This window comes from Limanda limanda, chromosome 10 (assembly GCF_963576545.1).
Source record: "Limanda limanda chromosome 10, fLimLim1.1, whole genome shotgun sequence".
Lineage (NCBI taxonomy): Eukaryota > Metazoa > Chordata > Actinopteri > Pleuronectiformes > Pleuronectidae > Limanda > Limanda limanda.
The window spans coordinates 11,034,188-11,058,424 of record NC_083645.1 but is presented as its reverse complement, the minus strand read 5'-3'; the positions used below and the strand labels follow the sequence as shown (position 1 = coordinate 11,058,424).

The 24,237-nt window shown below is 42.0% G+C and overlaps 2 protein-coding genes across 7 annotated transcripts; one reads left to right on the top strand and one right to left on the bottom strand.

Moving 5' to 3' along the window:
* The first annotated feature begins 8,924 nt into the window (after nucleotides 1-8,924).
* tnip1 (TNFAIP3 interacting protein 1) lies at nucleotides 8,925-19,063 on the top strand. Of its 6 annotated transcripts, XM_061079846.1 has the most exons (19): nucleotides 9,055-9,751; nucleotides 9,911-9,998; nucleotides 10,095-10,277; nucleotides 10,833-10,997; nucleotides 11,121-11,206; nucleotides 11,389-11,427; nucleotides 11,970-12,179; nucleotides 12,553-12,647; nucleotides 13,066-13,231; nucleotides 13,420-13,512; nucleotides 13,630-13,695; nucleotides 15,030-15,161; nucleotides 15,486-15,614; nucleotides 15,728-15,862; nucleotides 15,950-16,075; nucleotides 16,190-16,270; nucleotides 16,732-16,941; nucleotides 17,181-17,265; nucleotides 18,104-19,063. In XM_061079846.1, the coding sequence occupies exons 3-19, from the start codon at nucleotides 10,130-10,132 to the stop codon at nucleotides 18,244-18,246; spliced, it is 2,109 nt and encodes a 702-aa protein (XP_060935829.1). In that variant the 5' UTR covers nucleotides 9,055-9,751; nucleotides 9,911-9,998; nucleotides 10,095-10,129; the 3' UTR covers nucleotides 18,247-19,063. The 6 variants fall into 6 exon arrangements, with proteins under 6 accessions (XP_060935832.1, XP_060935828.1, XP_060935831.1 ...); XM_061079849.1 differs by lacking the exons at nucleotides 9,055-9,751; nucleotides 9,911-9,998 and adding an exon at nucleotides 8,925-9,009 and having other exon boundaries at nucleotides 16,822-16,941; XM_061079845.1 differs by lacking the exons at nucleotides 9,055-9,751; nucleotides 9,911-9,998 and adding an exon at nucleotides 8,925-9,009.
* A 727-nt stretch (nucleotides 19,064-19,790) lies between these two features.
* On the bottom strand, nucleotides 19,791-23,911 carry gpx3 (glutathione peroxidase 3). The gene is made up of 5 exons (XM_061079851.1): nucleotides 23,773-23,911; nucleotides 22,438-22,588; nucleotides 22,233-22,350; nucleotides 21,362-21,461; nucleotides 19,791-20,329 (listed from the first exon to the last, which is right to left on the bottom strand). Exons 1-5 carry the CDS (start codon nucleotides 23,842-23,844, stop codon nucleotides 20,105-20,107), a joined length of 666 nt encoding a protein of 221 aa, XP_060935834.1. The 5' UTR covers nucleotides 23,845-23,911; the 3' UTR covers nucleotides 19,791-20,104.
* Between the last annotated feature and the right edge of the window lie 326 nt (nucleotides 23,912-24,237).

Sequence of the window (24,237 nt, the reverse complement as noted above, 5' to 3'; positions counted from 1 at the left end):
TATTTTTTCTTTCTTCTTACATGTTTAATATAAAACAACAGCGCTGATGTTCAATTATCTATTCAGTTATCTTAACACCTACACATTTAAATGATTTAATATAAAAATATGTCATTGACGCTTAAAACACTTAATTTCACGTGTCACATTTTGAACTTGTAAACTATAAAAGTACAACACAGCTGTCTGTTCTTTTTAGTGTCTCAGTTCATTGTGTATTTGTGAGTGCAGCTGTTGTCAGGCCATCTTTGAGTTAAAAGAGGAAAGGGAAGAAAAAAAAACGTATGTGGCAAGGAAATCCCCTGCACTACGCCAAAATCCAAGGCAACAAAGTCTGCAGCAGTCACGCGCACACACACGCGCACACACACACACACACACACACACACACACACACACAGTGGTGTTAATGGCACACCCAACCTGAAATTGCTCCATTTGCTGTTGATTATAAAAGATTCGAGAGATTACTCCAATGGCACATTGTTAATAACTCAGGGGATGTCAAAACATACACCTCTTTGAATTTCCCTTTTTTGATGGCCGGGGGAACTTTGTTCTGTGGTGTTGTTCAGAACAGCGTGAACTAAACAGACTGTAGCTGTTATGTCAGAGTGAACTATGGGTGTTGCTTCAGTCGCTGACGTTTTTAATTTGCAGCCTCTGAGTCTCACGGTGGCGTGATGTGATCATGCAAACAAACCATGTACTTTACTGTATTTACAAACTGGTATAAATGAGAAGTCATATGCACATTTGTCTTGAATGGTGCTCTTAGTTTGTGTGGCCTCCTCGAGTCACTCAGTTCTGTTGACATGCTCTGCTGTCTGCAGTGTGGTGTGCATACTGCCAATGTCCAGATTATAACATACAGATACAATATTGACTTGTTACTAATACATTTTCCATGAGTCGTGTTGTTGGTGCACGAAGGAGCCGCACAGCCGGACACACACCGGGTTCTGTTCAGACTGTACAGTACAGGCCATTTTACTGGGTAATGGGAATTCCCCGAGCATCACAGTGAAATTGCTTCCCCCCCGATTCACCAGTTTCCTTAAAAAGTGCCTCTCCGACACAAGCTGTGTGGGTGAGTTGTTGTTTATTTGTTTTCACATTTTGAGATGCAGCAACGGAACAGATTTGTCGTGTTATCGTTGTTTATGGCATTGTCTTCTTGAGATACAAAGTAGGTTATGACCATTTTTGTGATGTCACTGAAATTTGTGTTTTCCTGTTTGGAGCATAACATGGACGCCAAATGTAGAACAGGGAAAATATAGAATTCTGCTCTATATGCAGTAAGACAACTCAACTAGTTGATATTTAATCCTTAGGGGGGGGTTCTGTTTATTATATTATGCATTTTTAAACTGGATCAATATTTCTGTATTTTTATGTTAAATATATTTGTACATTTCATTTTTCAAGTCATTATAGCAAACCATTAGATCACTACCCATTGAAATGTTACCAATCTAGGAAAAATAAACTAAAATAACTCTATATGTACTTTTTAAAGACTGTGTTTATATCATCATTATAAATTAGACATGATTCAGAGAGAAAAGTACTTTTACAGGTTTCTTGGTGTCTGGGTTTAAGATTTGCTGTTAAAAAATGCTGCAAAGAGCCTGTTAGAGTTAAACCTGAAGCATCTGCATTGCCTGGTGTTTTTTACATTTTATTGGAGATTTTCTCAGCGACGATGTCCCTGGTTTAAAGAAGACGAGAGGACAGTTGGAGTCAGTGGTTGGCAAACAAAAGCACATTTTGATTTAAGTAGCTCACGGCTAATGGTTATCAGCTGCGGACTGGACATGTGTCTCGCAGGGGGACGTGCATGCTTGCAACAGTGTGTGCCGCTGTCTGATAATTGCCGTCTCTCACAAGTCATCTGCTCACTCTTATGTCTTTGTGCTGCGAGGCAAAAGGTTGAAACCGTTTTTTTTGTTTTTAAGTAAGTGAGACGAGAACATAAATGCAAGGTTTGCTGCCCTTAGAACTAAAGGATAGCTGACATTTCCTGTACCCTCAGGTTCAGCTTTTCATGCAGCAGCTTCTGTAGAAGACATTTTAGCAGATTGTTGTGGTCACTGGTCCACACTATATGGTCTAACACGTTATTGTCAGTTGTTGTGGGTGGTTATTTGATTCATGTAACTCATCATTTCTTATCATCACTACGTTTAAGCAGTATTTTAGTATATGAAAATATAGTATATACCTTTTAAAACAAGAATATGTTTAAAGCACCCACAGCATATTACAGACCCCCTCTCATTTGCATTCTCATTCATTGGGTCAAAGAAACAAATTAGTAGTATGATAACATTATTTTAAAATCAATTTAAAGTAGTACTAAGCTGTTTTTTTCTATGACAGCAGTTAGTGTTAGTTGTATGTTCGTAGTTCAGTATTACTGTGCACATACAGGAAGTAGAATACTGGTGGCTACATAAAGAGAAAACACCAGTGTGATTATGATTATTTTATGTTCATAGTGAATCACATCCTGTATGTTTCTAAGGCTGATGCTGATTGAAAATCCTTATGGAGGGTGATTGTTTGTCTCAACTTGTTTTAACTTGTGATTCATGTGAGCCGTTTGGGTATTTAAAATAGTTTTTGTGACCCATTATAGAAACTTGGCTAAACTCAGCAACTTGTTTGTGTGGTATGTGGTCACAATTGATGAATTATTCAGTATTTGACTGAGAAATGGTCGCGTTAACTATATATGGAAGAAGTATGGCCAAAGATCTCCCGTCTGTTAATTCCCACAAGATGTCACTATTTCCCTAAATTATTTATGTTTTTCCAGTCAGGGCCTGTAATAAAGTTCTGGCAATTTACTCAGACATATTGTTATATTATTATATTGTGTGACATACTATTCTTAAACCATCACCTCTTAACCTGTGTGTCAGACAAATAAAACACAGCATATCTTTTATATGACAAACATTATCTCAAATAGCATCAGGTAACTACGGCTTCTGAGAAATGTTAGGCCTGTAAAACCATCAAAAAAGTCACAAAGCTGAACCTATTTTATTAATTATGCTACATTTGATTCGCAATGTGTGATTTTCTTTTTTTCATTTGACTATTTTAGTATTGAGGTGTGTGGTCTGAAGTTAAAATAGAATGTTGACACTAAGGCCTAGAACTATGTTCACAGAGCGCAGGTGGAACACAACACTTTCTATAAATATACTTATTAACAAATGCATCAATATACTAATATATTAAGAAACAAATAATAATAATATGAACAAACTAAGGAATTAAAAATGTCTATATATTGTTTTAGAATTAAAGCAGACTTCAAAAGCTGGAAAGCTACAAACTACATCCCAGGTCATTTCAACCCCATCACAATTACAGCTGAAATTATTCATTGATTTAAAAAAACAAAATAAACATGAAATCCTACCGATGTGATGTTTAATCAGTAGCAGCCGGTTGCAGCAGCTCCCCCTCACTTTTGAGCTTCTTCTTCTTGTGCAATCATGTACATTTTAGTTATTTTGCCTTTTTTATAATTCTCTAAAATGACTGTTTGTATTTCTATTAATATACATACATGTCATACATGCATGTCTACTTATTATTTAGTTTTTGCCGTTTGTTTAGATGTTTTCTACTTTTTGCCATCCACTTTGCTGCCGTAACACAGCAAAGTTCCCCCTCAACTTAATTAGTTTCATCTTAAAATTTATCTGAAACTAATTTGATACTTTCTGATAATTTTACAAGTAATTTTTAAAAGAGATTCTTTTTTAAATCACCCTCTCAGATAATACTATTTACTTGATTTATTTAAGTCTTCTGTGGTATTAAACTAACTACCTTTGACTTCTATCACTGTTTATTGGACAAAGCCCGAACTCAGCATGTGTTGGCCTGAGCTTTAATAAAGTCTGATTGCCTTTTTTCACAATTTCTCATATTATGCAACAAAAAAAAATGGATTCATTGAGAAAAGTGATGTCAGGCAAAAAAAAAGGTTCATTGAGAAATTGTCCACATCATAGGACCACAGCCATCCAGCACGCAGACTGTTCACTCTGTCACCATCTGGCAGGAGGAACAGGAGCAGGGCTGCACGCACCACTAGACTGAAGAACACTTTCTACCAGCAGGCCGTCAGGGTCCTAGACTCGCAGTCAACTCATAACTAAGAACCCTCTGCACATCTGTTCACCTGAAAAAGTGAAACAACTGATAGACAAACAAATGTCACACTGTAACTTTAAATGTATGAAGTTTTAATTAAGACATTTTAATAGTGAGCTGTATCTACCTTGCTTTATTTTTAATTGAACTATGTCACCGCTGAGCTGAGCGGCTTCTTCTTCTCTAACACCTTTCCTTGAACCTGACCCTGTGTTTACTGCGTTTGACAAATACAACTTGAAACTTGAACATGACGTCAGACAAATCATCAATGAAAATAAGACTTAGTTGCAGTCACATTCACAAAGTGAACACCACATCTGTCGGCTCTCAGACCAAATGTTTCCAGTGAACTTATGGCGTGGACTTCAGCAGTACACTGTAACTTGACCCGGGCCTCAACAGTCATCCTAGTTCAGAGGAAACGTGTGATGCAATCCCAGAAACCCCCCACAACAGCCCCTACTCTACATTTATCAATGAAGCATAAAGTCTTTCAGAGAAAATGACTGGGTACATTTTTAGAACTGGGGGTGGAGGGAGTGTTGTAGAGTTAAAAGGTGCATTTTAACTTCTGGGGTTTCATTCTACTGGACCACTTGGATTCAGGCAAAGTATCTTCTTTAATAAGCTTCTCTGCTAGATTACTATTGTATCTGCTGTTTTAGATTGATAGTTTGAACTGTTTTGGCCTTACCTTGAATGGTATGAGATTGAAGCTTGTTTGTTTATTGAGTGTTTGTCTATTGATTTTTGCTTATTGTTTTCAGTTTCACTCAAGTGACTGAGAGCTAAAACAACACCAGCTAAGGGTAAAGTGCTTGATTCTTATTACTATTCTGTTAAAAGAGTAAGTGATTTAGATTTTTTATTCCTATTCTGTTAGAGGAAGTTCTGTGACCTTTAAACTTTAGTTGTAAACACACTTGGTCCAGAAACAGTTTCTGGCAAAACTGTCACTGATTAAAGGCACAGGTTCCTATTGTGTTTGAGATTGCCCTATTAGCACCAGGTGTCTGAGATTCCCTCCTGAGCAGGGGGAGTGGTCAGCACAGCTGTAGCCACTCATCGTCAACTCTGGTTAAAACCAGCAAATGTTTGGAGCGTCAGCTTCAGCGTCTGTGTAAAGACTCCTCGTATGAAGACTCGGAGGATAAAGACAAAGGAGTCTTTCGTTGGAGTCTTCGGGGGAGGCTGAGGGGGAGGCTGAGTATAAAAACGGCATTTTATTTTGAATATGTGTAAACTTTCCGTGCGAATTTCTACTCGTAGATACTATAGGCCTTGCACTCGGTCACACAGACACCGTAACCTTTCCTCTCTTATCTATCCCACCCGTTCCACACATACCCAACACCTTGTCACAGGGGGCCTATGGAACTGCCAGTCAGCTACCCGCAAGGCAGACTTCATCTCGGGCTTTGCTACACAGCAATCGCTTGACTTCCTTGCTCTCACTGAGACTTGGATCACACCGGACAACACCTCCACCCCAGCTGCTCTCTCCTCGGCCTTCTCCTTCACCCACACACCCAGACCCACTGGTAGGGGTGGTGGCACAGGTTTACTAATTTCCCGCAAATGGTCCTCTTCTCTCTACTCGCTTCCACTTTTTACCCCAACGTCTTTTGAATTTCATGCTGTGACAGTTTCTCATCCGGTACAATTAACTATTGTTGTTCTCTACCGTCCACCAGGTTCTTTGGGAGATTTCTTGGAGGAATTAGACACTCTCCTTTCAAACTTCCCAGAAAACGGCCCTGCACTCATCCTCCTGGGTGACTTTAACATCCAGACAGACAAGTCATCTGATCTTTTACTTTTAATGTCTTCTTTTGCTCTCTCACTCAGTCCTTCCCCTCCTACTCACAAAGCCGGTAACCACCTTGACTATATTTTCACCAGGAAATGCTCAACATCTAACCTCACTGTAACTCCACTTCACGTCTCCGACCACTTCTTTATCTCCTACTCTCTCCCACTGTCTCAAAACAACAACCCTACCACATCAACAGAGTCTGTACCTGTCCGTCGCAACATTCGTTCCCTCTCTCCTGCCTCTCTAGCATCCCGTGTTTTGTCAGCTCTCCCTTCCACTGACTCCTTCTCACTCATGCATCCTAACTCTGCCACAGACATTCTCCTTTCTACTCTGTCCTCCTCTCTTGACTCTCTCTGCCCTCTTATGTCACGACAGGTCCGCCAGTCCTCCCCAGCTCCGTGGTTGACTGACTCGGTGCGTGCTGAAAGAGCCACTATGCGAGCATCAGAAAGGAAATGGCGGAAATCTAAACACCTGGACGACCTGCTCGCCTATCAGTCTCTTCTCTCCTCTTTTTCTGCCTCTATCTCCACAGCCAAAAGCACTTTTTACCAAACTACTATTCAATCCTCATTTTCTAACCCCAAAAAACTCTTCTCCATCTTTTCAAACCTCCTCGACCCCCCCAGTCCCCCTCCTCCCTCCTCCCTTCTACCAAGCCACTTTGTCAACTACTTTACAAAAAAGATTGATGACATACGATCTTCTTTTTCTGATCCTCCTTCTAGAACCACACCTCCATCAACTTCATCTTCATCCCCTTCGCTCTCCTCTTTCACCCCTCTGTCTCCCAATCAAGTTCTGACCTTGGTAACCTCTGCCCGCCCGACCACCTGCCCCCTTGACCCCATCCCTTCTCACATTCTCCAGTCTATTGCTCCTGACCTTCTTCCTTTTCTTACTCATCTTATCAACACTTCCCTCTCAAATGGCTGTTTCCCTAATTCTCTGAAGGAGGCAAGAGTAAATCCTCTCCTGAAGAAACCCACCCTCGACCCGTCTGCAGTAAATAACTACAGACCTGTCTCTCTTCTTCCCTTTGTTTCCAAAACTCTCGAGCGTGCAATCTTTAATCAACTCTCCTCCTATCTGAACCACAATAATCTTCTTGACCCTCGCCAGTCTGGCTTCAAGGCAGGTCACTCAACTGAGACTGCCCTCCTTGCTGTCTCTGAGCAGCTTCACACTGCTAGAGCAGATTCTCTCTCCTCTGTCCTTATCCTTCTAGACCTCTCTGCTGCATTTGACACAGTGAACCACCAGATCCTGATCTCATCCCTTCAGGACCTGGGTATCTCAGGCTCTGCCCTCTCCCTGCTCTCTTCCTACCTCAACGAACGCACTTATCGGGTAACTTGGAGAGGATCTGTTTCTGAACCTTGTCCTCTCACTACTGGGGTCCCTCAAGGTTCGGTCCTGGGTCCTCTCCTCTTTTCTTTGTACACCAACACTCTCGGCTCTGTCATTCACTCACATGGCTTTTCCTACCATAGCTATGCTGATGACACCCAACTAATCCTGTCTTTTCCCCGATCAGAAACACAGGTAGCAGCTCGAATCTCTGCCTGTCTGACTGACATCTCTCAGTGGATGACCGCTCACCACCTGAAGATTAATCTTGACAAGACTGAAATACTTTTCCTTCCAGGGACAAACTCTCCCACCCATGACCTGACTATTAACTTTGACAACTCCGTGCTGACCCCCACTCAGACTGCTAGGAACCTGGGTGTGACACTCGACTGCCAACTCTCCCTTTCTGCCAACATTGCTGCAACAACGCGGTCCTGTAGATTCATGCTTTACAACATCCGGAGAATACGCCCCCTTCTCACTCAGAAGGCGGTGCAGGTTCTGGTCCAGGCCCTGGTCATCTCACGCCTCGACTACTGTAACTCCCTCCTGGCAGGTCTACCTGCTACTGCCATCCGACCTTTGCAGCTCATCCAGAATGCAGCAGCTCGACTGGTTTTTAACCAACCTAAATTCACTCGCACTACTCCGCTCCTCCGCTCCCTACACTGGCTACCAGTGACTGCCCGCATCCGGTTCAAAACACTAGTACTCGCATACCATGCTGTAAACAGATCAGGTCCAGTTTACATCCAGGACATGGTCAAACACTACACACCAGCACGTTCACTCCGCTCTGCTTCAGCTAAACGACTCGTTCCTCCTTCACTGCGAGCTAAACACTCATCAAAATCACGACTGTTTGCTGTCCTAGCTCCTAAATGGTGGAATGAGCTCCCACTCGACATCCGGACATCTGAAAGTTTACACATCTTTCGTCGAAAACTAAAAACACACCTCTTCCGACTGTACCTTGAATAAAAAAAAAAAAAAAAAAAAAAAAAAAACACTAACCACTTTTGAAAACTAACACTTTGGTAGCACTAAAATGGCACTTACTTATAGCACTCTGTAGTTTTGCTTTATTTCGAAGAAATTTTACTGTCTTGATTCTTGTTGTTCTTGGTTTGTACCCTCAGGGTTGAATGCACTTATTGTAAGTCGCTTTGGATAAAAGCGTCAGCTAAATGAAATGTAATGTAATGTAATGTAAAAAAGGAGAGATACGTGGGTTACATTTAAACAGGCTCTGGTTTAAAACAAGAATAACTTTAGAGCGTTATTTTTAATTCCACCGATTCACCTGAATGACCTTGTGTTAAATAAAATCCTTATATAGAAAAAACTACTATTTAAACACCACGATGTGAGGACGCTTATAGTTAAACTCAGTGCTCTGTGTATGTGTGTGTTTGTATGTGTTCGTGCGTGCGTGTGCGTGTGAGTACGTGCGCCGTCTCGCTCCGGTGTTTACATCGCTCCCATTGGCTCCCGCTGACCGAGCGCCGCCCGCTGATTGGCCCGCGCCGTTGTCACTCCGCGGGCTGTTTACATCAAACGACGCGAGGTGGAATTTCCCAGGTTACAGTACCGAGCAGCAGCACTTCCGCATTAGCTGTGAGAGGAGACGAGAGGCCGCCGCCAGCAGAAAGGTACCCGGCCCAGAGCCCTCTTTGTCCCGCCGCTCCGCCGCCCCGCTCCGCTCCCCGGGGCCGCTTCACCGCGACACCAGGCCTCTTTATCCTTCCGCGGACCAGCGAGAGGAGCGAGGCGGCGGCTCCCGGTCCCGCACTGTCATCCAGCGTTAGCTTTAGCCCGCAGCTAACGAGGATGTTGCTAGCGATTTGCATGACAACAGCGAAAACTAATATTAGCCTTCTCCGGCCAATCGAGGTAGCTATTGTTAGCCGGATGGGGCTGTGTGGGACTGCGGCGGGTCGGCTAGCTGTCTGTTAGCCTGGTTCACCGGACGTTTGACTTTCCTCTCCCCGGCTTTTGTGCCCTTTTCCTCCGCTCTCGGATGGGCTGTTGTCATATGTTAGCTCTGACACACGTAAGCACATCGCTGCCATATGTTCCTCTCTGGCAGGGGGGGAGGGATGCTGCTGCTGCTTTTGTCCTCGCACAGCTGCCTGTGTTTGTTTTGTTTCATTGGATTCCATGGGGGGTTTTCTCCAGTTAGCTTCGGCGCTAGTTTAGCACTTGGATATTGTTAGCTGAGACAAAGTGGGTGTAGCAGCTACAGTGGGACGTCTTACGAGATGACATTTATTTAATCTGCAAAACAAAACCTAGCATCAACACCCTCTCTGTGTTTCTATGTGGTGGTGCTGCTCCTCGGCTGTCAGCTATTGTTTGAAGGGATTTCTAGTGTAGGATCATGAGAATGAAGAGGTAATGTGTGCAGGTTTGTTGTTTTTATACTGTTGAGACTGCTTCTGTTCAGCTGTCACCTCCCTCTTTAGGAATAACGGCATTTTGAAATTTGATCCTCTCTTACTTTCATATTTCCAATTGTGATTGTTTGTTTTCGAAATTATGTTGTTTCTGTAGCTTCGTCTCATGTCACCAAGGATTGTAGGCACAAGATTCCCGTCCTCTATGTTTAGAGACTTTACTATCAGCGCTATTTTCTGTAAAGGTCAGCAGCTCATTTATTTGAGTTTGTCATGCTTTTTAATCTTCTGTGTAGTAAAAAATTAAGTTCTAAATAACTGTCTTTTTTCCCCCCTCACAGTTCAGAGGACCATGTTTAGGAAGTGAGCAACGGCGATGGAAGGGAAAGGCCCGTACCGCATCTATGATCCAGGTGGGAGTGAGGTCAAGGCCAGAGAGGAGGCCGGAGGGGGAAGCAGCTATCGACAGCTACTGGAGGAGAACAACATACTGAGGGAGCGGATGAAGGGACTTAAGAGCTTAGGTGGGTTCCCAAAAACAGCAGAGCTACCCAAACGCTCTGGACATGCAGTTTATTTCCTGCTCTTCTTTGGCGTTGCACATCTGTTGTTTGTCTTCACTCCTGAGGATTTTATTTCCCAGATCTGACAGACACGGACATTGATTTCTTCATTATTGTTTGTAAACTGCAGGAAACTGTATTCAGTCTGCAATTGTAGTAGGGCTAAATTAAATATTGTTGAGGGAGGAAAACATACAATAAATCATCAATAACAATGACAGATGACATAATGAGTTCCTAGTCGAAGTATACAAATGCGGAAGGGAGGGCATTGGCCAGTAACTGAAGAGGAATCTAGTAAAACTGGATCTTGTTTGGCAGTGTGTTGAAAAACTTGCGTGTCAATGAAGTGACCAAGCTACCGGCTCCCTTTGTCCTTCACCAAGGCAGAGCTACTTGCCAATAAAGTCCCACCAAACTTCTATTCTGCTCATGCTGTGTTGACAAAATAAATGTTTAAAAGATAAGTTAAGTGTTATATGAAGTGAAATTTAAGGAATTGTCTAAAACTTGCAGGAGATTTGCTGGAAGAGTCTCAGTCAGAGGCATCGAAGCTTCGGCAGCGAGTGGAAGAACTAGTGAGAGATAACGAAGCCCTGAAGTCCTCCAGCTTCGCTGCCAGTCTGTGTATGGGAGGGGCGGTCCAAACCGAGACCCCGAGTAGGTTCCAGAGACCTGATGGTAAAGATGTAATCTGCTAACGTATTTTCATTTGTGTGGATCATAATCTGTACAGTATTGTATCCATGTTACAACACTATTCTACTTTACTGTAACTTGTATTAAGGCTTTGGCTTGTTTCAGGTAAACCCTGTTTACACGCGACTGCAGAGCAGAAGGAGGAACAGACAAACTGTTTAGGGAAGACCTTGCAGCCTGAGAAGCCCAACGTAAGTACATTGTTCTGTGTGAGAGCTTTGGTTTGAGGCAGAAACAACTGTAAATATTAGTATTTAACATTTGGCAGCTCTCAACTAAATTTTTACTTTATTCTTGCAAGTTTATTGAATCAGTTACTGTTTGGACACTGCATGTACTAGGGGGCTACATATATACTTTCTGGTTTTTCCAGGAGGTCTTATCAGAGGGGAAGACTCCAAATGCCTTGACAGTACGTACATTACTTTTTTTGGCACAAAATGAGATAAATAATTTTCCAGAGAACCACAGGAAGTCCCATTTTTGTGGTACTAAAAAATATTTAACTGTTTAGATATTTGCTCCATAATGAGAACATATCCTTGGTGCAGTGACTCACTGACAAACTCAATACTGATAGCTCCAGCCTGAGTCAGCCGTGGGAAAGTCCGGGATTATAACTGAATAGAATTACACAGCTGATTCACAGACATCCTAGGGGATGTGTTAATAGGAAACAGTACCAGAAGGTTTCAGGCTCACGTGTTGTCAAAACTAATATAACTAGTTTTTCATATCATTTGGATAGTTGACACAGTTTTTATATATTTTGTTGACACTTTTCACAATGACTGTTTTGAGCAGGACAAACTGGTTTGAATTTCCAGATATATCAGTGGCTGCTTTTCATAACAAAATGAGTCTGTCGGTCTTGAACTGGTTGAAGTGTCATTGTAAGCTTGTCCTCAGCTAAAGAGGAAGTGCCGACTGTTTACCTGTGTGGTTTTCCTCCAGGCCGGCTCTGTGAAGGGAGTTATCCCCCCCCTGCCTCAGGAGAACATCGAGCTAGTGAGCCAGCTGAAGAGACTAGAGAGCTCCTTCAGCATATTCGCAGAGGAGTCCAACCCGAACCAGCTGTTGGCTCACCTCGGCCGCATGGCTGTGGAGTTTCACCATCTCTCCTCAAAGGTCCAAAAGAATGAACAGAGGACCTCCCTCCTACAGGTATGTAACACAGCGACTGTATGAGATGGGTTAAACACGTTAAAAAAATGTTGTGCACTTTAATATTTTTGTCTCACTTTCAAAACTTTATCTATGAACTTTCAGTCAGTTTGTGGAATGATAATAAAGATTATAGGACCAAATCATACATTTTAAGGCATAGACGTGGGAAGTAATTCCTCCCAAGTTTTGTGTTTTTTTGCGAGCTTTACTCATATACAGCAGTCTAATATCAGTACATTTTACATTGCAGCATTGTGGTCTAGGCAGTTAATTTAGCTCTATTAGGGCATATAGGAGAGAAGTTGTTGTTATCGATATATTATTATACAGAATGCTATTAAATATGGTGATCCTTGTGTTTGTTTTCCAGACTCTCTGTGAGCAACTCAGACAGGAAAACAATGACCTTCGAAAGAAAATGGAGGATGACCATCATATTAGGAATCAAGACTTGGAACACCTGAGGTGAACGTTTTACCTCTCTATTAATTTGACTTGCTTTTGTTTTGCTTCTTCCAGATACTGGAAGAAACTTCATTTTTAGTAAAATCATAAAGAACAAAAATATTTAATATCTATATATTTATTTCTTACAAGGTAACTAAACAATACAGACACTTGTATCTCATTGTTATTCCTCATTTTTTTTTCATTCACTTTCTCATGAATGTTGTTTCAATCAGTTGTGTCAAGGATGCTGATGACCACACTTTTACTTTTGATTAAGGGGGGTGACTCCAATCCTTTCTTTTGGCATCACTCAACCTACGCGAGTTTTAGGTTCTTCCCAAAGTTCATCCTGTCACTGACCCAACACTACAGCCGGCTCTCGTAAGGGTCATTGTTCACATGTACTATCGTTTTCATTTTCTTGCTGCTTCAGACTGGAGAACCAGAAACTTAAGGAGCTCGTCACAGGAGGAGCAGCTGCCGCAGGAGGAGCAGCAGCATCATCTGCTGTAACATCTGATACAGAAGCTCCAGAGGAGCCGGTGAAGGAGGAATCTGCTGCGGTGCGATCTAAGATGGAGGCTCTCACACCACAGAAGGTAGTTAAAATTACGCAGCAGATAATATAATTATTATACATTCATGTAAATAACACTGTCCGTTTTACATACAATTACTTTTTTTTATTTGAAACTGTATTTTTTCTCTTTTTGGAAATACATTCAATGATGTTCTCTTGATGCATTTTTCTGATTTCATGTTTCATGTGGGTTTTTTTTGCCCCCAGAGTGGAAAAGCCACAGAGAAAACCCCGACTAAACATTGTGATGTCGAAGTGTACGAAAAGAAGATCAAGCTTTTGGAGAAGCAGAGAAAGGATGTGAGTCTTTGCTCTTCGTGATCATCCTCTTTTGCCATAGAGGAAAGTCTTTGTGTGTGTGTATAAGTTTCCTATAGGCTGAGTGTCATTTGTTTCAATTTCTGGTGCGGCTGACAGGTACTGGAGGTGAACAAGCAGTGGGACATTCAGTGGAACTCCATGAAGTCACAGTTTGAGCAGAAGGTACAGTAATGACTTGACTGCTTTTTATGAATACTGTGGGTAGACCCAGATGTGTTCTTGACTGATATAGAACTGTCGTAGGAGAGTGAATACCTTCTCTCCGAATTCCTTTGAAAAACATTTTCTTTTTCTATTGTGTCAAAGATCACAACTAAAAGTGTAGCATGTTTTTCCATTTTGTAAAAAAGACATCAGTTCAGGGTGATCCACCAAGTATTCATGTCTCCTTTTTATTTTTAAATATGTACAGTGCTCCTCTTACACATGTCTGGGTGCTTTTATTCTGTCTTGTCCATAAAAATGTCCTTGTTCGGGATAAACAATGTATGAGTTTGGAATAGGCTGCTTTTAATCTGGTACTGTCTTCCCCTGAAAACAATTCAGCCGCTGCAGGTGTCTTTGTTCACCTTGTGTCCTGTTAACTAAATTTATTTAATATTACTTAAATAATTATGTCCCTACGATTGCTACTGTTATCTATACAATTATGTAAAAGTTTTGATAAACCTAGTTTATATAAAAACATATCTCTTTAAAAATGAGGTCATAAAATAATGTAGGTCAACTTTACTGAAAGCTATACAGAAAAAAAGTACTTTGCCACCCGACTTTAAAATAATAGTTTTGGGATTTTGAGATCAATGGAATATTAATAATATATTTTTTCTGCTCTTGGGGTTGAGAGCCTTTAGAGGTTAAATGACTGATGTATGAGTTGGCAATGAGGCTGCTGCGTGTATGTGTATGTTTGTGTACGTGCATGTGTGTGCACGCTTTCTATGTGCCTGTCCAGTGGAAAAGGTACAGCCTTGCAATAGCTCGCTATCTGAGCATACTCAACCACAGGGCCCGTCACACTTCAGAGCCAGAATTCCCCTCACCTCTCTGGTACCCGCTGACTTCCTGTTGTGGTGCAATCAGGGGGCCGCATAGACACACATGTACACACACTCTCACACTCGCATACTCACACACCTACGTCTGTGCACACCCACAATCATGAACAAGCCTACATTCACATTTTGTTGAGGCAGGGACATCGTGCCGGCTTTGAACCACAGAACACTAGATATATGCACTTACGTCAGTAGGTTTGTTCGTATTAACACAAAAACAAAACTGTTTGTTTGCAAATACGTCCTTGTTGCTGTGGCTTTATGATATGATAACACTTTTTTTGAGGGTGCTATACACATGCATCCGCTGATGTTTGTTTTTACCAGAGACTTGATATCACTTTTATGGTGTGTGCTTATGAGATTTGCATCTTACACTTGTGATTTGTGGATTAGGTCAATGCTGTCCTCAACTAAATACTGAACATTGTTCCTCAGATCACAGATCTCAGACAACGGCTGGCGGAGTCCCAGAAAACTGTGCTTGAGCTGGAGGCCGAGCGAGAGCAGAGGCAGCGCGACTATGACAAGAAGCTGCTGCTAGCCAAGTCCAAGATAGAAAACGTACAGGTGAGAATACAAGGCCACAATAAGTAGGTGTAAACATTTTAAAGCCAGGAAAGGCAGAAGAAAAAAACATGTAACAGAATACTGGCTGTACCTGGCCTCCTCCTAGAGGTGGGATGTGTTATTCACTGTCGTACATACTAGTTGCAGTCTGGTCATTCCCATGCACGTGGCTGTGCACAAGTGCATTTGTTGACAATCTGGCAGAGAAGAAACTGCCAAGCTCAGACACCAAAGAACCATGTTGACGGACAGGGTAGAGACTCTACAATGGGTTTCTTTGGCTAACTTGCTAAACTTTTATTGAAAATGTCCTGGGTGTTTCAGGGTGAAAAGGAATGTCTCAACACCGAGACCACTGAGCTGAAGCAGAAGGTTCGCTACCTGCAGGATCAGCTGCTGCCCCTCAGCAAACAGAGAGAGTACCAGGAGAAGGAGATCCAGCGTCTCAATCGGGTGAGTGAGGAAGAGATGGAAATAAGGAGCAATCAGGAATGGAGACATTTCTTTGAACTTCTCTTTTTACATTTCATTATACCTAATATTTCTTTCTGTCTGTCTAACGTCAGGCTCTAGAGGAGGCCTTAAACCTTAAAACCCCTTCGTCCTCTCAACAACCACCTGGCCAGGCAAACTTTGCAGACCCAGCAAATAACCAGAAGAAACAAGAACTGCTCACTCAAATTGCTGTACTAAAAGAGCAGGTTAGACGTGCAACAAGTCGTACATCATTCGACTGGAACTGCATTTGCATTTCCGAAATGACTTTTAATTGCTGGTTTGTAATTCAGGTGAAGATCTTTGAAGAAGACTTCAGAAAAGAGAGGAGTGACAGAGAGCGAATGAATGAGGAAAAAGAGGATTTGAGGCGACAAGTTGAGAGACTCCAGGGTCAGATTACGAATTTGACCAATCAGGTAAGATATGTGTTTACAGTATAAAGTGGCATATTCAGGAAATATTTAGTTGCATGTAACAACCTTTTTACACTGTTTTTGAACTTTTTTGTGTCCCGTGTTTGTGTTGTTCAGCTTCATCAGGCACAGAATGAGTGTCAGAGAGAACGCACAGAGAGATGTAAGCTGGAGAGACTGCAGATGCATCACAAACAGGTACTTGCTCCAGCTCAGGTCTGAGCCTGGTAATTGTGCAGACATAGTGAGATGGTGACTGAAGCTGCGCTGTCAGTGTGGATAGGTGCTGTGTTGGGCTGTGCTTTCAGTCAGGGCCAGTGCATTCAAAGAAAGTCGCCTCTCTAAGCCTTTAGGAAGCGTTTTGCAGAAGGATGGGTGTTGTGGTAAAAGCTGCACACTAGCACCCCCTTGTGGCAGAATGCAGTCACTTAGATGTAGACTGTATTTAGTTCAGTCAATACTGACTCAGTACTCCAGGACAAGAGCCTCACTCCAGCCAGCATGTTTGTCAGTGCATTCGGGATCAGCGGTTGGAACATTTACTCTCCCCAGAGGGAGGCAGTGGCAGGAGGGTTGAAGGTCACAGGGCCGCTGTGCTCGCTGAGCGTAGCAGCCGTGCACTGATTGGGGATCACGTGTGTACTTATGATCCCTCGTAGGGGCAGCAGCAGAAAAGACGCACCTCAGACCCCACGTCAGGCTCAGTGAACGGCCTGCTGAGCCCTCCCTACTGTGGTCCCTTTGTGCAGGTGGGACCGCAGGGCCTTGAGGGCTGGCCCACACACTTCCCTACCCGGATGCCCAATGCAGCAGGCGCAGCGGCCGCAGCAGCACCGCCCCCTGTACGAGACTTCCAGCCTGTTACCCCGGTAAGGGTCCTCTAAGGCCCCTCTGTCTCTGTCTCTGGAGTGACTCTTGTTCAAAGGAAACTAGGCTTTTTTTTTCTCTTTCGCTACTCCCCTTATCTGTTCGGACAGCGAGCAGATATAATTAGGTCATGCTGCAGCTCAGCCACATTCAACACAATTGTCGGGTTATAGCAAAGTTATGGGATGCTTGTTAATATGAATAAGGACACTGTGTAAGGTGATGCTTTGTCTTTGGTCAGGGTTTTCCATGGCAGTCATCATTCCCACAGCCCCGAGGGACCAGAGCAGTTGGAGAGAGTTCAAGACCACCACCAGAGAATGCAGGTATAGTACAGAAACACAAGTACAATATTAAACTTAGTCTGTTCAAAATCAAAATTTTGGGACTCAGTGTCACTGCTCAAAGGTTAAGGCTGGCTTGATTGTATTTTGCCAAATTCCTTTAAAACCAACAATGTAGTAATAGTTGAGATCCATCTCGCAATACTTTGATTTCACTAGAGCGTATGTGACTCAAACCAGAGCCTTATGAAGATGCAGTTATTTATAAATCACAAATATAAAGTGACATTTAGTGAAAAGGCTAAATACTGTATATTTCACGCAATAGCTGGGCGCTGCACTTTTTTGCAAAAATAACTCAAACTTTTAAAACATGTTGCCTGATAATGTAGTATTATGACATCAGGACAATGTCTGCTGGACTTGGTGTCAAAATGATCTGCATCTGCTGGGATTAAATAATCAAAACAATAGCATCGATACACATCAATGTTATTATTAGTTAGTCTCTGGATACTGGAGAAATTAGGAAAGCAGATTTCCTATTTATTGTTGCTACATGATAGTTATCTTGCACATTTTAGCTCGACAATTCAATTTCAAGTGTCCATGATGCATGTCACTATTCCCTGTCCTCTCTATTAGAGCCTGTGTGTGAATGAGAATCATGTAGCGACGACGATCGAGGTCATTGGCACAAATGATTTGATGCCACTAATAAAAACACGTAATATTGCAACGTGTCATGTTTGTTGTATATTTCTGAATCATTCGATTAAACCACACTGGCCATTTCTACTGTATTTAATTTTAAAAGCTTGGCGCTGCAAATTTGTTTTGACTAATGATAAATTGGTATTTTTCCTTTATGGAATTGTAGATCAGTCAGCAGCAGCAGTCACAGCAGCAGCAGCGGCAGCAGCTTCCACAGCAGCAGCAGCAACCGCAGCAGCAAGCGCATCAATCGCAGCAGGATATCGGGAGAAAAGGGAGCGGCAAAACATCGACCCTGGAAAGCACTAAAGCATCACCGTACCCAACTGATTGATCTGGGTAGTAGCATGAAATCAGTTTGTTTTTGAGTTGACAAGGTGTGATTTGATCTATAATTTTCCTACTGAACTGTAGATATCCTATTGTAATGTTGTTTATACTTGCGTTTTATAAGGCTATTTGTGAAACACTTCGCTATTCTGAATGAAATATTATTTTGATCTTTTCTGTTTTGTTTTTGTCAGGATCTGAAGTCATTTGTTAAATAGGTTTGAATAACTATCATTGCTCTGTTATTTAGTTTTTTTCAGGAAATATACCTATGTGATTGTCTCCCTGCAAATCTGTAACGACTTGACACTTAGTTTGTTACTTGTGGGGTTACAGGAAGCCATTCCCCAGTAATACTACATATACTAATTCCAACAATGAATGATTATATAGGTACATTGAATCATAGAATTAACGACGTGAATGTTGATTGATTTATGAAGATTTCTTCAGTACCATCGATGTAATAGAACTGTCCCTTATGTGTAACTGTTCAAAAGTGGTTGTTGAAATACAAATATTTGGGGGAAATTAATTTTTGATCTTATCATACCAAAAAACATGATTGTGATTCTTGATAATTTATTTATAACTCTGTTTTGATATTTGCATTGACTAAGTGTAAATCATTGTCTTTAGTAATGCTGTTCTTTCTATGTTGTTAGTGTAATCCCAATATATTGTAGCTATTGACATTGTATGTTTGTATCAAAATACACAATGCACAATACATACACAACCTTTTTTTCCCCATGCCGATGGACCTAATCTCATTAAACACAACACTTGTACTTTACCACAATTGATTTGATCGCTCATTCCGATAGTCATTCTCATCTCGCTGCATCCTGTACTATCGCCCACAGTTTAGCCCCAACACACGGTATCTAACCCGTAGACGGCAGAGATGGCCATCCTCCTCAAATACCTGATATATTTCATGTGAACTGAATGGGTGGTAGGACTGAAACCTTCCGATTCTGCTCAAACGGCAGGAAGGTGGAGGCCCTTAGATCTAGTGTCACAGCAGGGGACAGCCTTAGCTCACATTCAAGAATCCTGACCGCACAGAGATGTTTTTGTTACTACTTTAAAAAAAAAACTAAAACTAAAGACCCATCCTCGGAGTAATTAATATCAGGCAGTCGGGCTTCAAAATATGTCCAAATGAATTTGGAGGGGGAAAAGGGTCCATTTTTATCAAACTGGTTATTGAGTTACAGTGAACAAACTCCTGATGGGTGAGAGCTGACATGAGACGTTAGCAGACCTGCTCCTTGAAAGGTACGCTGTAATTACTGGCAGTTGTATTTTCTTGGTTTGTAGCCCCCTTTTGTTTTGCTGTTGGCAAAAGCACATGTGAGACTTTTTGTATTTGACTGGCTTAATAAATCTATTCTAAGTGTCTCTTATTAGTTTACCCTCATTCATCTCCATATATTTTTTCCCCATTTTTATTGTACGATAGAAAGACTCGCAGTGTAACAGTTGTTTCTGGAGAAGGAATGCACGCTGCGCATCAGTGAGTTATTCTTGATTTATTTAAAGTAATTCATATGTAGGCAGTAATGGCTAACGGGTCCTGTGGTGAGAAGATGACATGGTGCTGTGGGATCTCAGGGCAGCCTGAATGCACTGAAGAGCTGACCCGAGCCCCACACTCCGAGGAGGCACCACAGACTTCCTGTTTTCAAGCCTCCTCTTCATTCAACATGCCACCTTCGTGTATCAGAATCTGTTAACATTACTCTCCTTTTACATTCTACCTCTACTAAGCCAGCACATATGGTTACAAGTTTCTACATCAGATGGAGGATTCTGCTGTGATGGATCGTATCTAAGTGAAAGGCCTCTGGGTGTAGCGGCGTTGGAGCAGGTGTCTCCGGATGAAGGCTCGGATCACAGAAATCTGGACCTCTGGGTGCCACCTCATCGCAGGCTTCCCATCTGGGCCAACCAGGAACTTCTCAAAGTTCCACTTGATGTCACTGATCTTCAGAGGCTCCCAGAACAATCTGTTGGCAGGGTTCCCAAAGTCGTCTCCAACTGGAGGGCAGGAGTTCTGTGTGGCACAAAGCACAGGAATATAACACGAGCAACAAAGCCAAAGTGTACAGACATGTGAATAACCTCCATCCTGTTGATCTGTCAAGACAAAAGGCAGAATTTGATTTATAAGATGTATTTTACTTAATGATATCACCATATACATACACTACAATTACCTCTTCAAGTGCAACCAGCAAACCCAGTGAGAATTTCCATTTGCTCAGACAAACTCCAATAACTATTAATAGCTGTAATATCTACAAGGGCACTCAGTAGAGCTCATACCTCCGCCAAGGCCCAACAGTTCCCTTAAACTCAAATAGGCTGCACTAAATATCACACACCCATAGATACCAGTTCCCTAAATGTGTCTGATTTTTAAAATCAAGATCCATGAATCATTCCCAAGGAAATCAGTGTAAAAAAAACAACAAATACCCATCCTTCCTCCAGATTGCATGGTCATCTGTTCAGTAGATTTCGCTTAATCCTGCTAAATAATAAATAAAGGTCCAACAGTCGCCACTCACCTTATGAAACCACATTTAACCTCTCTGGATCAGGATTTTATTGGACCGACATTTTCACTAAAGGTTCTGGATTTTTTTCAATCAGGATCCCTGAATTTACAAAAATGTCCCAAAAAAACCCTCTCACAATGTCAAAGAAATTAAAAAGATATCCTGGTTCTGCCCCCTGATCCGGATCCATAGTAAAATTGTGTTGGTTCTTTCCTCACCCATAACACATCCTTCCACCAGGTTTCGTCTTGAGCTGTCCAGTAGTTTTTGCATAATCCTACTAACTATGAAAAACGGATGCAGATGAAACCATGACCTTCCTGGTGGAGGTAAAACAGGATACAAGTTTCGCCTGTGTTTGCTCAGGGTGTGAACATATTTATAAAATATTCAGTAAACACTAACTTCAGTCAGTCAAAGGTCACAGTAGTCTTTCTCATTCAAAAATCTACAATAGCTCCCTGCCTTTGGTGAAGGATAAAGAGAAATTAGATGTATGTATATAATAACAGATCAGAACTCACCTTAAGGAATGTGTAAACCTCCTGCTCATCTTTTCCGTTCACATCCCCCTTCTCGAACAGCAGGAAGTTTGGCATGAATCCGTTGCCTGGTCTGACATGTCTGGAATCCAGAGAGAGGGCAGCTTATCAGTGGACGTGCCTCAGAGCACTCTGTGGCTTGGCAGCTGTCCTACACCCAGTGCAAGCTGAGCAGAGCCCTCGCTATAGATTTAAGATGAACGATGGAACCAGAGACATCAATTCTCTATGGTTGTGTGTGTCTGTGTCTGTGTTTGAGAGAGAGGGGATGCTAAGAGAAACTGATCTCATTTCCAGATGATGTTTCACTCTCATTAAATGAAGCTCTGTTGATTGACCGAGGATTTACCTTAATTACAAATTCCTCTGTACATTCAACTGAAGCTTCTTACGTTACCTCACATTACAATGAGTAGTGTCTGATGAGAAGCTTGCGACTGAGATTCATGCAGTGGTGGAGAATGTTACTGAAGTAAGGTAAAAGTAACTTTTTTACTGAAATAAGTACGTTCTTTTAAGTATACTTATATAGTTTTTGATTAAATAAAATAAAGTATTTAAAAAAACAATGTAACACAATGCTTTGTAAAAATGCAGCGGGGGAGGAAAGGGAGAAGTACCTGAAAATAAATCAAGTTAGATAACGTTCAGATACATGAAAAAAAGGACGATATTTGGAGAAGCAGGTTTTTTTCCACTTATGTTAGTTTTCTTTATACTTACATGTCGTACACGGAAGCACATATTATATTTCTGTGGAAAATATACATGTATCTTTGACCTGACTGGTGTTATTTATTTAATTTGGACTGAGCTGAGAAAAACCAACACTGAACAAGGAAATGTTACTCACTTTAAACCTGGCACGATCTCATGATTTTGTCCCGGTTCCTGTTTCCCAAACTGGTTGCAGGGAAATCCAAGAATGGTGAGTCCATATGGTCCCATCTCCTCCTGTAGTGCATTCATTTCTGACAACAGAAGAAGCAGTAAAGCGTCTTCGTGTGGCTAACCACAAAGTTAATTAGGATGCTGGTGGATTAGGTGCAGATTCTTACCCACATACTGATAGGTGTAACCTCAGTATGTCGCCACATTGACGAACAGGACACTCCTGCCTCTGTAGTCGCTGAGGCTCACATTGTGGCTCCCGTTCAGGGGTTTTGCCTGGTATTTAAATATGGTGCCATCCGTGGATGAGTCACAGTGCTGGAGGTATACAAACACACACACAGTTCAATGGAGGCCATATTTGTTTTAACTATTCAAACAAGTTCTCCACGTCTTCAGAGGTGTAGTATTTCTGCTCTTAAATGATGCTTTAGTAGATTGCGATATGTGGAATAAACGAAATACCATTAAAAAGGACTCATTCTGTGGGAGATATCTGTGTTTATTATTTGCTTTTAGATTCACAACTACATGGATTTGAGTACTCTCTATTAACACAATTGCTGAATCATGAGTGGTGTGTTTGTACCATTCCAGTCACCCACTCCTTTTCAGAAAATTTGTGAATTGTAAATAAAAAAAAAACGACTGAAGTGTTTGTTCTGGGTGAAACTTTAACCACAGACATGTATAATTTGTATGTATAATGAATTAGTAAGAAATGATAATTAACAAGAACTTGTTTTAGATCATGAGCTCTTAAGGTGGGTGGCAGGTGCAACACTTTCACCTTTCGTCCTCCTCATACCTCTGTTGTTGTCATGTCGGATGGTTACACAACTGAGATCTGCCCCCACTAAAACACAAGGCCTGTGTCAACAGAGCAGAACGCTGCTATCATAGAGTCAGGTCATCTGTTCACACTGAAAAATAAGATCCACTATATCTTTAACTTACTTTATGAATGTAAAAATCCTCACATCTTCAGACACACAGGTTTGCTCTGATGTCCTTGTTAGGACTTTCCATTGACTTCCATTAATTGTGTACAGCCAAACCAAAACCGTATCCCCAACCAAAACCCCTTCATACCTAACCTTGTTCCCCTGACCAGAATTCACATCTTACCCTTCACCTTAACCAGGACCAATTACATTAATTGTGGCCTCAGTAGGACCAGGCTTTGTTTCCCATGAGTCCAGTAAGGTAACACACACGCCCTTTTTTGTGTCTATTATTATTTTCTACCCTAATTTTAACAAAAATGTAAAATCATGACTCTAAAACTGTTCTGGTGTCACATCTCAGAACAAGTAGATCGCATTCTCCCTCTTGAATCCTCACAGTGCGCAGGTTAGAAGAAAACAGTGATGTCATCTCAGCTCGTACTCTGGATCCACACTGAACCAACGTGTTGTGTGCGGGCATTAAACATAGGGCATAAACCAAAGGGCATCAGACAGAGAGCATCAGCCACAGGGCATCAACAGGTGGAGCCCTACCTGTGTGAGCGCGGCTCCGGCGGTGCAGGGCCGCAGGAGACCGAGCAGCAGCAGCGGAACAAGGGGTAACATCCTCCCGATCTTCCCCAGACACGGTGGTCGCTCTCTGTGGCTGTGTGTCCGCTTCTCCCGCACGATAAGTAATGTTCCTGGGGGTGTGGGGGGGTGGAGCGAGCCACAGCTGGCAGGGAGGACGCCCCCTGCTGACGCAGACCGAGCACACAACACACACATGAATGAATGGATGAGTGAGTCATATGTCCTAATAGTAGGTATGAGATGGATGGAAAGCTAAATTAACGAGACCCATCTTCCAGCTCCACAACATTCACCACAACTGATGTTTGACGCGTTTGTCTGATGTTTGACCTATATTGTGAATATGCGTCCACAGTATTCAGACTGGACAGAAGAAAGACATTGTATTCACCTCTCTGGGATCAGCTGTTTGCCGAAGTGAGTTTA